General features: G+C 46.5%; 1 protein-coding gene across 1 annotated transcript in view; it reads left to right on the top strand.

Moving 5' to 3' along the window:
- LOC130134278 (potassium voltage-gated channel subfamily KQT member 2-like) overlaps positions 1 to 16,526 on the top strand; it is a 267,264-nt gene that overhangs the window by 202,797 nt on the left and 47,941 nt on the right. The window contains exons 11-12 of the mRNA XM_056302181.1: positions 11,629 to 11,658; positions 15,339 to 15,403. Coding sequence (XP_056158156.1) covers positions 11,629 to 11,658; positions 15,339 to 15,403 — 95 coding nt within the window. The remainder of the gene's footprint in view (positions 1 to 11,628; positions 11,659 to 15,338; positions 15,404 to 16,526) is intronic.

Genomic DNA, 16,526 nt, shown 5'->3' with positions numbered 1-16,526 from the left:
CTCGTTCACCTCATGCCAGTATACAGGTCCATTGTCTAACAAGCCCATTGGCCTACCCAGCCGCCCCATGACCAACCAGCTATCCCCGCCGACGTCTCGGCTATCCCGGTAGCCCAAGTGCTTATTGTGCCCTCGTGTTGTGTATGGAGTTAAAATGTCAGGGTGTGGGGGTATGAGTCATTCAGACTCTTCAGACCGGAACCACTCATACCCCTCTTGCCCTGGTGGTAGGTGTTGTTTGGTGTATATTTTTTTCAAAGAAGACAGATGAACGGATTCAACCTACTTTTATATTCTTACCTGGATTACTGAGCATGCATCAAGTATATTTTGTGTTGATGGGTGTGTGTACTAAACTAGTGTGATTGGGATTGAAATTGCAGGACAGTCTCAAGGTAGAAACAGAGACAGCAGTGTCATGGGCAAAATCTCAGCCGCTCACCACGCTTACACCCAAATGGCTTGTACCTCACCTGTCCCACAAGTCCTAGGCCTATCATTTGGTGTGAGTGCTGCATTTGTGTTCCAATACTTGCAGAGAAGGGCGAGGCAAAACAAGACCAGCGCAGGTGTGCAGCTGGCGAGAGAGTGGCAGGGAAGACCCCGGGGCGGCACGGCTCATGAGTTAGAGCGGGTCATCTAGTAATCGGAAGGTCACTGGTTCAATCCCCGGCTCCTGCAGAGAATGTGCTGAAGTGTCCTTGAGCAAGACACTGAACCCTTAACTGCTCCTGATGAGCAGGTTGGCACCTTGCATGGCAGCCTCCGCCATCAGTGTGTGAAAGTGTGTTTGAAAGGGTGACTGTGAGACATCTACTACTGTAAAGCGCTTTGAGTGGTCGGTAGACTACAAAAGCGCGAATAATATGCAGTCCATTTACCATTTACCCCCCGCAACAAGCCCGTGGCTCATCCCCGGTACTGGAGGGCAGGGGCGCCACTAGAGATTCTGGGCCCCATGAAAGAATATAATATTGCCCCCCCTTCCCCCCCACCCACCTAAACCATCCATCAACCTAGAAAACCCGGTTGAATCTGATGTTTGATGAAGAACTATTTCATTGATAGAAGATTACTTGATGCCCTGCAAAAAATCCACTGAAGGCTATATTTTGTAAATTTAACAGAATACAGTAAATACAGTAATCAACAATCTGGTTAAAAAAAAACTCAACATGCATCAATTTATTAAATTACGATTTAAACATAAGGACAAAAATACAATCATACAAAAAGTAAAAATATAAATTCAATGGGGTGGTATTTTTATTTAAATGACAGAAGCGCTACCATAAAGCTATGTGGAGTCCATGGCTGTTGCTTTACCATACAGCTCTTGGCTGCATGGTCTTGGAAATACTAATCCACAGTGTCAAAGGTGAGGAAATACGTTTGACTTATAAAGCTTTAGCCTACTTTATGTTCTCTGAAATCATCTATTCCTGGCCTAGTTTCTCTCTAGCTTACAATGTAATCATCAATGGGTGAGACGTAGGCTATTATATTGTAACAACGCCAGGCCAGTCGTTACAGTAGGCCTATAGCTGTGAAACTAAATTTTATTCTCCCAGCCCATGACTTAAATGCCAAAAGCCAAATGCCAGGCCTTCTTGCTAGCAAAATTGTGAATCAAATCCCTGAAGTATACCAGGATGCGGTGTTTGTGAAAATTCTCCTGAGTTTCTCGGAGACCCCAGAAACATACGGGATGACTATGTTATTCTTTCTGTTCCTTTTCTCCTCGTCGCTCACCTGGTTGGTCTTTTTGGAACGTGTTGCAGTTTTCACAACTTCAAACCCAGCAACACACTCCGACAAAGACTGGTTCATCCCAAAGACCGTGTACCACACACCCGGAAAAGCAATCTGGTGTATGCTGTAGAATGCAATGAGGATTGCACTGACCTATACATAGGAGAAACCAAACAACCACTACACAAACGGATGGCCCAACACAGAAGGCCAAACTCCTCAGGACAAGACTCAGCAGTCTATCTACACCTAAAGGAGAAGACACACTCCTTTGAGGACAGCAACGTACACATTTTGGACAGAGAAGATAGATGGTTTGAAAGAGGGGTGAAGGAAGCCATGTGAAACTGGAAAAACCATCCCTCAACAGAGGAGGAGGTCTGCGACACCACCTATCTCCCACTTACAATGCCGTCCTTTCATCTCTACCCAGGAGACTCAAGAAGCCTAGCCTCCAAGAACAACAGTCGCTCACTAACGGCTCCAACCACTCTCATGACCACTGAACAATGAAGTCGAAACTAACACCCCCAACCACCGTCGCTGCTAAACAAATGCATATCGGCTGGTCATCGGAGCACAGGAGAGCCACTCATATCAATAGCTCCGATAACGACGGGCGCGGCCAACCATCGATACACAAAAGAGCCACTCATATCTATGGCTCTGTTAGCGACGGGCGTTGGTAAACATCGGGACACAAAGAGCCATGGACATCTATAGCTCTGACAACGACTCCTAGAGGATAAATGCTGAGTCTCATCACCAGCCAGTCAGACTAGCTTGGTCTAGCCAGACTAGCTTGGTCTAGTCAGAAAGGCACGAACTGAGGAAGCCTCTTGGATGAGAGGCGAAACGTCTTCACGGATATATATACCAAGTCCAGTTGCACTTGATTCAACTCCTTTGGATAACCATGACGAGCTGGATGAATGAGAACATTCACAGACAGATGAGCTATCTTAAATGTCATCTAGCTAGCTAACAACCTTATTTTAACATGCCAGTGGTCAATGTTATTGCAATTACTGGAAGAACTAGATGAACTAAATGTGACTATTAGCTAAAGTTGTATTCAGTGCTTGCTTGCTTGCAAGCTAGCTACCTGCTCACATGGTAATTCATCATACATTAAATATTCAAAATCAGTTTGCATGAGTCTTAAACCCAAACCCCTACTGCTCACCTCCTTCTCCTTCAACTGGGAGGTGGGTTGAGGGAAGGGTTTCTGATCCTGAAGCTGCTGAAGCATGACGAGGGCAGACGTGATTAAGGAGTAAACAAGCTTGCAAGCATGAAACGTTATGCTCGTTAGCTAGCCTAGCATACTAGCTGCTGGATATAGGCTACAAATTCACTGAGCTCTAGTTATATTTGGAGCAAATTTGCACTCATCCCATTTTCGGGGGTAATAAATATTCAATTGAAATTACCCTGACACTGCACTGTAAGTTAACTTTACTTGAAGTTAGCTAGATCATCCACGCAGTGATTAAGCCACACAGAATAGCTACATTGGCTAAGTTAGCTAGCTACATGTTATGGGCACCAAAGAAAGGGGCCGTGAATAAATACCTTTCTTTTGAAAAAACTTTGTGCCCCTTAATATCACTCGCAGCTTTTTTTTGTCTTTCTTTTCTTTTTTGACAACCTGATTTAGGTTTGGACGACATCCCTTCATCTCTTCACCTAACGTTATTCTACTGGAATCAACTGTTCTAGGCTAGCGCGCTCTGTAAGACTGAACCATGCAATGCATAGAGAGGGGGGGGGGGGAAATAAGGCCAATCCATCCTGATAATTTTGCCAAAAATAGAGAAACAAAACACAAGTTTGTTTCATTTGTAACTTCTTTTACATACAATTATAATTGTAAATACATTCACTTACTTGTGATAATAATAATAATAATAATAATAATAATAATAATAATAATAATATTGTTCTCTGAAGGGCCCCTGTCAGTGCTGGGCCCTTGGAATCGTCCTAACTAACCCCCTCTTACGGCGCCCCAGCCGGAGGGTACCCGACCCACAGCAACCATCCGGGGGCACCTGGCAGCCTGCCACATATCTCCAACACAATGGGCTGTCAAGCATTACACACCTGTGTCTCCTGATCAGGAATTACACACCTGTGTCTCCACATCAAGCAGTTACACACCTGTGTCTCCTGATCAAGCAGTTACGCACCTGTGTCTCCTGATCAAGCATTACACACCTGTGTCTCCACATCAAGCAGTTACACACCTGTGTCTCCTGATCAAGCAGTTACGCACCTGTGTCTCCTGATCAAGCATTACACACCTGTGTCGCCACATCAAGCAGTTACACACCTGTGTCTCCTGATCAAGCATTACACACCTGTGTCTCCACATCAAGCAGTTACACACCTGTGTCTCCTGATCAAGCATTACACACCTGTGTCTCCACATCAAGCAGTTACGCACCTGTGTCTCCTGATCAAGCATTACACACCTGTGTCTCCACATCAAGCAGTTACACACCTGTGTCTCCACATCAAGCAGTTACACACCTGTGGCTCCTGATCAAGCATTACACACCTGTGTCTCCACATCAAGCAGTTACACACCTGTGTCTCCACATCAAGCAGTTACACACCTGTGTCTCCTGATCAAGCATTACACACCTGTGTCTCCACATCAAGCAGTTACACACCTGTGTCTCCACATCAAGCAGTTACACACCTGTGGCTCCTGATCAAGCATTACACACCTGTGTCTCCACATCAAGCAGTTACACACCTGTGTCTCCACATCAAGCAGTTACACACCTGTGGCTCCTGATCAAGCAGTTACGCACCTGTGTCTCCACATCAAGCAGTTACGCACCTGTGTCTCCTGATCAAGCAGTTACACACCTGTGTCTCCTGATCAAGCAGTTACACACCTGTGGCTCCTGATCAAGCATTACACACCTGTGTCTCCACATCAAGCAGTTACACACCTGTGTCTCCACATCAAGCAGTTACACACCTGTGTCTCCTGATCAAGCATTACACACCTGTGTCTCCTGATCAAGCAGTTACGCACCTGTGTCTCCACATCAAGCAGTTACACACCTGTGTCTCCTGATCAAGCATTACACACCTGTGTCTCCACATCAAGCAGTTACACACCTGTGTCTCCACATCAAGCAGTTACACACCTGTGTCTCCTGATCAAGCAGTTACACACCTGTGTCTCCACATCAAGCAGTTACACACCTGTGGCTCCTGGTCAAGCAGTTACGCACCTGTGTCTCCTGATCAAGCAGTTACGCACCTGTGTCTCCTGATCAAGCATTACACACCTGTGTCTCCACATCAAGCAGTTACACACCTGTGTCTCCACATCAAGCAGTTACGCACCTGTGTCTCCTGATCAAGCAGTTACGCACCTGTGTCTCCTGATCAAGCAGTTACGCACCTGTGTCTCCAAATCAAGCAGTTACACACCTGTGTCTCCACATCAAGCAGTTACACACCTGTGTCTCCTGATCACGTTCCTCAGCAAAGACGCTACTGGCTGATACAATACAATACAAACAGGCTAATGTTAGCTAACGTCCAGACATTTACCGGTCCGAATGTGTCTTCAAATGACGAACAAAGTTTGATGTTGTAGTCTGGCTGTCACAGATCTTTGTTGAGCACGTCTTGCGTTCAACAGTTCGCCGTTTTCCTTCGCATGTGATTTTTTTTAATCCGAAAGTGACGAATCTTGCCACCGCTCCACCCGACACGATGATGCCGGTCTGATCTGAGAGGGTGTGCTCCTCGATGAAAAAAAAAAAGTAAGGTAGGAGGAGCTTGACTGACTGACAGGGGGTAGTCATCCAGTCATGGCAATGCCATTCCCTGCGGCCGCTCGCACACCAGGTAACATTACACAGACACTTATTTTATCTTTAAACTGAAAACATAAAATGAACACAAGTCATTCAATTGAATTCAATTTATTGTCATTAAAAACAATGTGCAGGCACATGTTAAAAATGAAATGAGGGCTGTGGCTTCACCAAACAGTGCAAGACAGACACAGACAAACACAGCAAACACAGTATAAGATATACACACATGAAGACCAAAAGCTAAAAATAAGTTAAAAAGAGCTGGAGTACAAATATTTAACAATATCTGCAGACATTCAGTGGGTGGCCAGGTTGAAGGGGGCAACAGCTTGTGGAAAGAAGCTGTTTTTGAGCCTGGTAGTGTGGGCTCTGAGGCTCCTGTAGCGCCTCTCAGAGCGCAGGGGGGAGAACAGTCCATGGTTGGGGTGGGTGGGATCTCTGCTGATGCTGAGACCCCTTCGAAGGTAGCGTTTGTGATAAATGTCTTTTATGGCTGGGAGCTGGGTACCGGTGATATGCTGGGCCACCTTGACGACCCGCTGCAGAGCTTTCTGGTCTACTGAGGTGCAGTTGCCGTACCACACTGAGATGCAGATGGTCAGGATGCTCTCTATGGTGCAGTGGTAGAAGTTGGTGAGAATTTTGGGGGGTAGACGGGCGCGCCTTAGCCTCCTCAGGAAATGTAGGCATTGTTGGGCCTTTTTCACAAGGGCCTGGGTGTTTGATGTCCACGAAAGGTCCTCGCTGATGTGGACTCCAAGGAATTTAAAGCTGGAAACACGCTCCACTTCCACCCCATTGATGTGTACAGGGGAGTGGCTGCAGCTTCTAGACCTCCTGAAGTCCACAATCAGCTCCTTTGTCTTCTGCAGATTGAGGTCAAGATTGTTGGTGGTACACCATGATGTGAGGTGATGAATCTCGTCTCTGTAAGCCATCTCGTCATTGTTGGTGATACGGCCAATGACTGTGGTGTCATCTGCAAACTTAACTATTACATTTGAAGGGTGAGTTGGCAGGCAGGCGTGGGTAAAGAGGGAGAAAAGGAGGGGGCTCAGAACACAGCCTTGAGGGGCACCTGTGCTGAGGGTCAGGGTGGAGGAGGTGTGGTCACCTAACCTAACAGACTGAGGTCTGTTGGTCAGGAAGTCCAGGATCCAGTTACAGAGAGAGGTGTTGAGGCCAAGGGAGAGGAGTTTGGTGGTTAGTTTGGCGGGGATGATAGTGTTGAAGGCAGAGCTATAATCTATAAACAGCATCCGGATGTATGTGTTGTAAAGTTCAAGGTGTGTCAGAGCAAAGTGCAGGGCAGTGGCAATGGCGTCCTCAGTAGACCTTTTGGGACGGTAGGTGAACTGATGTGGGTCGAATGTGGGGGGGATAATGTTTTTGATGTGAGCCAGAACCAGTCTCTGAAAGCACCTCATGGCAATGGGGGTGAGTGCTATGGGTCAGTAGTCATTCAGACATGTGGATGTTGGTTTCTTGGAGACAGGAATGATAGAGGTGGTCTTAAAGCATACCGGGACTATGGATTGGGACAGTGAGAGATTAAATATAGTTGTGAAGACCTCAGCCAGCTGGTCGGCACATTCCTGGAGGACCCGACCTGGTATGCCGTCTGGTCCGGCAGCCTTCTGTGTGTTCACTCTGCACAGTGATTCTCTGACCTCTGCGACTGATAGAGTGAGCACCTGGTTTTCTAGGTGGCTGGGGACGTTTGTGGCTGGGTCAGTATTGTCCTTATTGAAGCGGGCATAGAAATGATTTAGCTTGTCTGGCAGGGAGGCATCATGGACAGTGGGACCACTATTGGAGCTTTTGTAGTCTGTGATAGACTGAATGCCTTGCCACATTCGCCGGGGATCGGAGTTATTGTGAAAGTGGTCCTCTATTCATAGGGAATATTTATGTTTGGCTGTTCTGATGCCCTTTTTGAGGTTGGATCTGGCTGTGCTGTAGGCCTCACAGTTACCTGACTTGAATGCTTCATCCTGGACTTTCAGCAGCTGCCGGACCTCACTGGTCATCCAGGGTTTCTGGTTTGGAAAGGTGCAGATTGACTTTTTTGTTGTGACACTCTCGGTGGAAAAGTTAATGTAGGCTAGTATGGCAGATGTCTGTTCATTAATGTCTATATGGGAGCCATGGGTAGCTGAATGTGCAAAAATACTCCAGTCTGTGTTTTCAAAACAGTCCTGGAGTTCAGAGACTGCTCCTTCTGGCCGGACAGTGATTGTCTTTGCTGCTGGCTTGACCCGTTTTATTAGGGGTTTGTAGGCTGGGACCAGGAACAGGCAGAGGTGGTCAGAATGCCCCAAATGAGGGCAGGGAGTAGCTTTGTATGAGTCCTTAATGTTTGTATAGAGATGGTCCAGGGTGTTTTGTCCCCTAGTGGGGCAGGAGACATGCTGATGGAATTTGGGCAATACAGCCCTGAGGTTAGCCTGATTAAAGTCACCACCTATGATAAAGGCATTGTCCGGGTGTTGGGTCTGCTGTCTGCTGATGGCACATTGTAGCTGCTTAAGTGCTACCTTAGCATTAGCATGTGGGGGGATGTATACAGCGGCGATGGTAATGGCCGTTAGCTCCCTAGGCAGGTAAAAAGGCCTGCACTGAATCATAAGGAGCTCCAGATCAGCAGAGCAATGCCTTTCAACCATCTTTATATTGTTGCACCAAGAGTTACTGACATAAATACTCAAACCTCCTCCGCGGGTCTTGCCGGAGTCCGCTGTCCTGTCGGCACGGAAGGCTGTGCGGCCCGCTAGCTCGACTGCCGAATCGCCATGTTGCTGTTGAGCCAAGTCTCCGTAAACATCAGCAGACAGCAGTTCTGCAGCCTTTTCTGAGAGGCCAGCCTGAGTCTTATCTCCTCCATGTTGTTAGCTAACGACCGGACATTAGCCATGAAGATGCTGGGGAGGGACACTGTGAAGGGAGTGCTACTTAGCTTAGCATGTAGCCCGCCTCGTTTCCCCCTCTTCTGTTCACGTTGCCGACAGGGGGCAGCGTTTCCACTGCGAGGCCGGTGAGCGGATCATATGGAGGGGGGAGTTGTCCGTGATGGTGGAGGGAAGTGAGTAATCAGTTCTGAGGTTTAACACTTCCTGACGGTTGTAGAAGAGCGCAGGATCTACACTTGTAAGTAAACTTACAACTAAAATATAAATAACAAAGAAAACAAAACACTGAACAGGAAGCCGCAGTAGCCGCTGCGTCCAGCGCGCTGCCATCTTGGATCTGTTCAAGTCAACTTCATTAAAAAAAAACTCCTTAACAGGTTTAAAGGTATTGACTCCTGCAGCCAGAAACATTTCACGTGCACTACACCAGCTACGTGAAGCCTCTGTAAGTTGGTTTTTTTGTAGTGTGACCATAGGTGTGCAGTATAGAGTGTTGTACAATATGTAGTTTGACCACAGAGGGGCAGTATAAAGTGTTGTACAATATGTAGTTAGACCACAGAGGGGCGGTATAAAGTGTTGTACAATATGTAGTTTGACCACAGAGGGGCAGTATGAAGTGGTGTACAATATGTAGTGTGACCACAGGGGGGCAGTATAAAGTGGTGTACAATATGTAGCGTGACCACAGGTGGGCAGTATAAAGTGGTGTACGATATGTAGTGTGACCACAGGTGGGCAGTATAAAGTGGTGTCGAATATGTAGTTTGACCACAGGGGGCAGTATAAAGTGGTGTACAATATGTAGTTTGACCACAGGGGGCAGTATATAGTGTTGTACAATATGCTCTGAACAGAGACATCTTCACACTAACTGAACACATACCAAACTTGTGTGACAGAGTGTTTGCTTGTGCATACATCCTGCGGTATTGCCTATAAACATCATCATCGTCTGTCATTTGTTCAGTAATATAATGTCCAAGATGCACTCCCACACTAGAACGACATGTGCAGTTACCATCACATTTTCTACACTTTAAATCCACGTAAATGAACAGAAACAGAATAGTTGAAAATTGCAACACAAAACCCAAACTAGTTAACGGTTATTACCATTACCGTCGATGGTAAATGAGAAACGGTATTCAGGGCAATTTACCAAAACACTTAACAGGACACAGAATACACACTGTAACGTGCATGGATAGGTCGACACGTTGGTCCTTTACTAACGGGTCGGAGCCTTTAGTTGACTGGTTAACGTTGTCATTAGCGGTGCGGGAGACACGGATTCGCGTCCCGGCTGTGGCGGTTCCCGGGCTGCCCCCCGAATCCGCTACATTGGTGTTAGAGGTGGGATGGCGAGACCGTGAGGTCATCGGAAACGCGTGCGCCTAGAGGCGTGATGTAGCTGATATGCTGAAGCGCGGGGACGCGCTTCCCGAAGGAGGGGGGTAGTGTAACGTGCATGGATAAGTAGACACGTTGGTCCTTGCCTGACGGGGTCGGACCCTTTAGTCGACTGGTTAACGTTGTCGCTTGCGGTGTGGGAGACACGGGTTCGCGTCCCGGCCGTGGCGGTTCCCGGACTGCTCCTCGAATTCGCTACAATACCGTGTCTTTCGAAGTCCAGAGGAAAGGGAAGGCACCAGACGCGAACGAGGAGCTTGTTCCACAACGGAAGAGTCCATTATATTATAACTTCTTCATAACGCCAAATATCAGCTTTGAAATGTTATGACCGGATTCTATAAACTTTATAATGACTTCCGAAATGGACTTTAACCATTAGATATCTACTAGTGCGTTGTAAGAAGTTAATATGAAACCAGGATGTCGCCCACATAAACAAAACCAGTTGGTATCGTCCTTTGCGCTGGAACTTCCGCTCTGTCACCTTTCACAATAAGAGACCAGTCATTCTTATAATGCATATCACATTAAAGACTCAGTCCACAATCTACCATAACAACACCACTCTGCTACACAACCACACTTTCTGTTGTATCACGGCACACCCGCTCTGCAACCACCACACTTTCTGTTGTATCACCGCACACCCGCTCTGCAACCACCACACTTCCTGTTGTATCACCGCACACCCACTCTGCAACCACCACACTTTCTGTTGTATCACCGTACACCCGCTCTGCAACCACCACACTTTCTGTTGTATCACCGCACACCCGCTCTGCAACCACCACACTTCCTGTTGTATCACCGCACACCCACTCTGCAACCACCACACTTTCTGTTGTATCACCGTACACCCGCTCTGCAACCACCACACTTTCTGTTGTATCACTGCACACCCGCTCTGCAACCACCACACTTTCTGTTGTATCACCGCACACCCGCTCTGCAACCACCACACTTTCTGTTGTATCACCGTACACCCGCTCTGCAACCACCACACTTTCTGTTGTATCACTGCACACCCGCTCTGCAACCACCACACTTTCTGTTGTATCACCGCACACCCGCTCTGCAACCACCACACTTTCTGTTGTATCACTGCACACCCGCTCTGCAACCACCACACTTCCTGTTGTATCACCTCACACCCGCTCTGCAACCACCACACTTTCTGTTGTATCACCGCACACCCGCTCTGCAACCACCACACTTTCTGTTGTATCACCACGCCCCCCCTCTGCAACCACCACACTTTCTGTTGTATCACCACGCCCCCCCTCTGCAACCACCACACTTTCTGTTGTATCACCACGCCCCCCCTCTGCAACCACCACACTTTCTGTTGTATCACCGCACACCCGCTCTGCAACCACCACACTTTCTGTTGTATCACTGCACACCCACTCTGCAACCACCACACTTCCTGTTGTATCACCACGCCCCCCCCTCTGCAACCACCACACACTTCCTGTTGTATCACCACGCCCCCCCTCTGCAACCACCACACTTTCGCTTCACTTCCCTTGGTAAGTTAGGGCTTGACGGTGGACACAAAAACATGTGTGCAAAAGGCCAACAGTTGATCTCTAGTGTAGACAATACCGGTAACATAGTCGCAACATTCCATTTAATAAAATGTCTGTCTCTCTGTCTGTCTGTGTATTTCTGTCTCTCTCTGTATTTCTTTCTGTCCACAGGAAGGATGTCCAGCCTGAACCCTCTCCCAGGTCAGTGTCCTCTGACCCCTAGCTTCAAAGCTAATTTAATCTTTCCTCTTTAAATGCAATACGTGTGTGTGTGTGTGTGTGTGTGTGTGTGTGTGTGTGTGTGTGTGTGTGTGTGTGTGTGTGTGTATTAGGGGCTAACATTTGTCAGGATTCGTGTCAGTCCTAAGGGAATCCTGCAAGACATGAGAGCAAATCTGAAATATACTCCGGAGTGAGACAGGACTCCTCTTATCAAAATAATAATGATACAAATAAAATACATTTAAAAAAAGACTCACCCCGTGGACCCACCCACCACCTGCAGGGATGAGCTGGGGTAGGGTGCAATGCAGGCTGAGTGGCAGGTAGGGTTGCTACAATAAGGAATCGTTCCTTTATATATATACTGGAAGAACCCCGCTACAATGTAGCGTTTTGGTTATCCACCCGTCTAAATCTCCCTCCTCTTCATCCTGCCAGCAAACCGCCTTCCCCCTGCCCCTAAAACCCCCCCCACTCCAACTCCCTCCCCCCAAATGCTGAGAATCATCTGAAATGCCGAGAAAAGTGGTTTTTAGCCATTTTTTAGAAAATGCATATTTTGCATAATTATGCATAATTATGCATAATTATTATAATTATATTTTAATGTTCTGCTATTTTTCTGGTCCTTTCTGGAACAATACCTACCACCTCCAAAAAGAATTAGGATCATAAGTGCTTTAGTTTTCGGTCCCGCTATCTACACTAGCTAATACACACACACACACACACACACATTCCGAAAATATATGAGTAGATATATATTTATATGTGTGTGTGTGTGTGTGTGTATTTCGTGTTAGGCACATTATATTTGTTACGCCCGCGCCGCTCAGTCCATCCAACCCCCTTCCCTGTCCCCTGTTCCTTATTTCCATTTCAAGGAGTTGGCAACCCTTGACTGGTCCTCGGGACGTCGCAGACTGGTCCTTGGGACGTAGAATGTCACCTCTCTGGCAGGGAAGGAGCCTGAGCTGGTGCGGCAGGTGGAGCGGTACCAACTAGATGCAGTTGGGCTCACCTCCACACATAGCATGGGCTCTGGTACCAATTCCTGGAGAGGCAGTATTCGAATTACAGTGCGATGTCCGGTGGGGCCCCCAAAAAATAACAATAATTCTAAAAATTGGATGGACGGACATGTAATGCACTGAAGTGGCTGATCATCATAAAAGTAGCATATAGCACATATGCCATTATCGTGATGATGACAATAATAATAATCGACTACTACTACTTTCGGCTGCTCTCGTTAGGGGGCGCCACAGCGGATCATCCGTTTCCATCTCTTCCTGTCCTCTGCATCTTCCTCTGTCTCACCAGCCACCTGCATGTCCTCCCTCACCACCTCCATAAACCTCCTCTTTGGCCTTCCTCTTCCCCTCTTCCCTGGCAGCTCCATATTCAGCATCCTTCTCCCAGTATACCCAGCATCTCTCCTCCACACATGTCCACACCATCTCAATCTTGTCTCTCTTGCTTGTCTCCAAACCGTCCAACCTGAGCTGTCCCTCTAATATACTCGTTCCTAATCCTGTCCTTCTTCATCACTCCCAATGAAAATCTTATCATCTTCATCTCTGCCACCTCCAGCTCCTCCTCCTGTCTTTTCATCAGTGTCACTGTCTCCAAACCATATAACATAGCTGGTCTCACTACCACCTTGTAAACCTTCCCTTTAACTCTTGCTGGTACCCTTCTGTCACACATCACTCCTGACACTCTTCTCCACCCACTCCACCCTGCCTGCACTCTCTTCTTCACCTCTCTCCTGCACTCCCCGTTACTTTGGACAGTTGACCCCAAGTATTTAAACTCATGCGCCTTCGTCACCTCTCCTCCTTGCATCCTCACCATTCCACTGTCCTCCCTCTCATTCACGCATAGGTATTCCGTCTTGCTCCTACTGACTTTCATTCCTCTTCTCTCCAGTGCATACCTCCACCTCTCCAGGCTCTCCTCCACCTGCACCCTACTCTCACTACAGATCACAATGTCATCCGTGAATATCATCGTCCACGGAGACTCCTGCCTGATCTTGTCCGTCAACCTGTCCATCACCATTGCAAACAAGAAAGTGCTCAGAGCCGATCCTTGATGTAATCCCACCTCCACCTTGAACCCATCTGTCATTCCAACCACACACCTCACCATTGTCACACTGCCCTCATACATATCCTGCACCATTTGACTTCTGACCTCGTAGCCTCCACGTTCACTGCCGGGTCACATGGTTTATATTTGACCTCTGACCTCGTTGCCTTCACGTTCACTGCTGGGTCACATGGACCCGAACAGTGTCTGTGGGATAAACATGCAAATACATGAAGTGAACCTTTTTCATGTTAGATTTGATTACAATAATTAAGGTTTTAGCAGTTGATTACACTAATTAAAGGTTTTAGATGTTGATAACACTAATTAAGGTTTTAGATGTTGATTATACTAATTGAGGTTTTAGATGTTGATTACACTAATTAAAGGTTTTAGTTGTTGATAATACTAATTAAGGTTTTAGATGTTGATTATATTAAGGTTTTACATGTTGATTACACTAATTAAAGGTTTTAGATGTTGATTACATCAATTATTGTTTTAGATGTTGATTACACTAATTAAAGGTTTTAGTTGTTGATAATACTAATTAAGGTTTTAGATGTTGATTATATTAAGGTTTTACATGTTGATTACACTAATTAAAGGTTTTAGATGTTGATTACATTAATTATTGTTTTAGATGCTGATTACACTAATTAAAGGTTTTAGATGTTGATTACACTAATTAAGGCCAGCAGAAGTTTCATACTGAAAAAATGCTTTATTTTTCCTGGATTTTCAAACTTTAAATGGGTCCATTTGACCCACAACATAACAGGAGGGGACAAACTTTGTCCCCCACATCAGTGCTGCCCCCCCCCCCCACACACACACACACACACACAGACACCCACCCTCACACACACCCCACACACAGCCCACACACAGCCCACACACAGCGCACATCAGTGCTGGTCACTCGTTGTCAGACAGAGGCTGTCAGTCCTGAACTGAAAGTGTGCTTTAATGGAGTGTGCTTTTAAATGTTTGTGCTTTTGGGTTTTGTTCTCTCTGTTTTAATACTTTTTGCGGTATCGTTTTTAGGGAAGTGTTAGAGATATATGTTCGAGATATATTTTAGAGATATAGAGATATATGTTCGAGATATATTTTAGAGATATAGAGATATATGTTCGAGATATATTTTAGAGATATAGAGATATATGTTCGAGATATATTTTAGAGATCTAGAGATATATGTTAGATATATTTGTATCTTTCCTGTTGCACAGCTGTGGGCCTGGAGAAACGGCATTTCCTTTGTTACGCATGCAGATGACATGACAAGAAACCAGCGACGTGTTTGTGTGTGTGTGTATACATAAATACACACACATTTGATATCTATCTATACCTATCTCTCTATCTCTTTCTCTATCTATCTATCTATCTATCTATCTATCTATCTATCTATCTATCTATCTATCTATCTATCTATCTATCTATCTGTCTATCTATCTGTCTGTCTGTCTCACTCTCTCTCTCTCTCTCTCTCTCTCTCTCTCTCTCTCTCTCTCTCTCTCTCTCTCTCTCTCTCTCTCTCTCTCTCTATCCCTCTACAGTCAGAAAGTCAGTCTGAAGGATCGGGTCTTCTCCTCTCCCAGAGGTTCTGCTACCAAAGGAAAAGGTTCTCCTCAGGGCCTGCAACAAGGTAGGTCTGTCTATCTATCGGCCTGTCTGTCTGTCTGTCTGTCTGTCTGTCTGTCTATGTGTCTAACTATACATCTATCTGTCTGTCTATTGATCGCTCTATCTATCGATATATCTATCTGCTTATTTCTCTCTCACTCAGGGCCCCAGCACAGTGGGTCCAGCTCTCTCTCTCTCTCTCTCTCTCTCTCTCTCTCTCTCTCTCTCTCTCTCTCTCTCTCTCTCTCTCTCTCTCTCTCTCTCTCTCTCTCTCTCGCTCTCTACCTGAATCAGGTTTCTGTCTTTCCCAGAAATACCGGCTATAGAGCTCCGGATGTCACGTGACTAGATTTGTTTCCGCGGCCATTTTGGCAGGAAAAAAGCACTGAGCCAAAATGGACGGCGCCAGAGCCCTCAGAGTTCACCGCGCATTGTCATTCCGAACACGCTGAGCGCCATGTTGCGAAACGTGACGGAGTCCCCATCGCGGACCCTTACAATGCCCCTGGGGGGCTTTTCACGAGTACTGAAACAGCCGGAACGGGCAACGTCCAGACATCTACAGTCCCCCGGCCAGGTTTCCCTCGTCCTGCTCTGGGGAGTCTTTCACAGCCTACAGAAGCCTGGAGGGCTACAATGGACCAAATCTGGATTGGTGACAGGTATTCAACTTTGGAGTCTACCCACTAAAAATGGCTTCCTCGTCACTGGGAGGGTAAGCAGCGGCGCCGTAAGTGGGTATAGTGTTATGAAGATTCTAAGGGTGCCAGACTAGAGGGGGCACCACAACGGTGCTCCATTTTTTTATATAAATGTATTTCTAGTTTGCCCCCTTATCCCACCCGACTGCCCAACGGCATAAGGCCAGATCTTGTCGAAGACCTCTCTGATTCGCGATCCACAGGAAGGCGAGATCCTTTTTGTTAAGAGCATTTAATATTGTAAATTTGTCAAACTAAGAAGATGGGTCCCTTATTGGAGAAGCTGTTGATGAGGGAGTTGTTGGGCAAGCTGGTCGCATGGGATGAATGTAGAGAAAGGGGTTTAATGTCTAGAGAAGTCAGGAAAAGAATAAAATAACTATTTGATTAATCAAGTAAATAAAGGGCGCGCAGTTATAT

The sequence above is a fragment of the Lampris incognitus genome, chromosome 2 (assembly GCF_029633865.1).
Source record: "Lampris incognitus isolate fLamInc1 chromosome 2, fLamInc1.hap2, whole genome shotgun sequence".
Lineage (NCBI taxonomy): Eukaryota > Metazoa > Chordata > Actinopteri > Lampriformes > Lampridae > Lampris > Lampris incognitus.
This window is presented reverse-complemented; position numbering and strand designations above follow the sequence as displayed.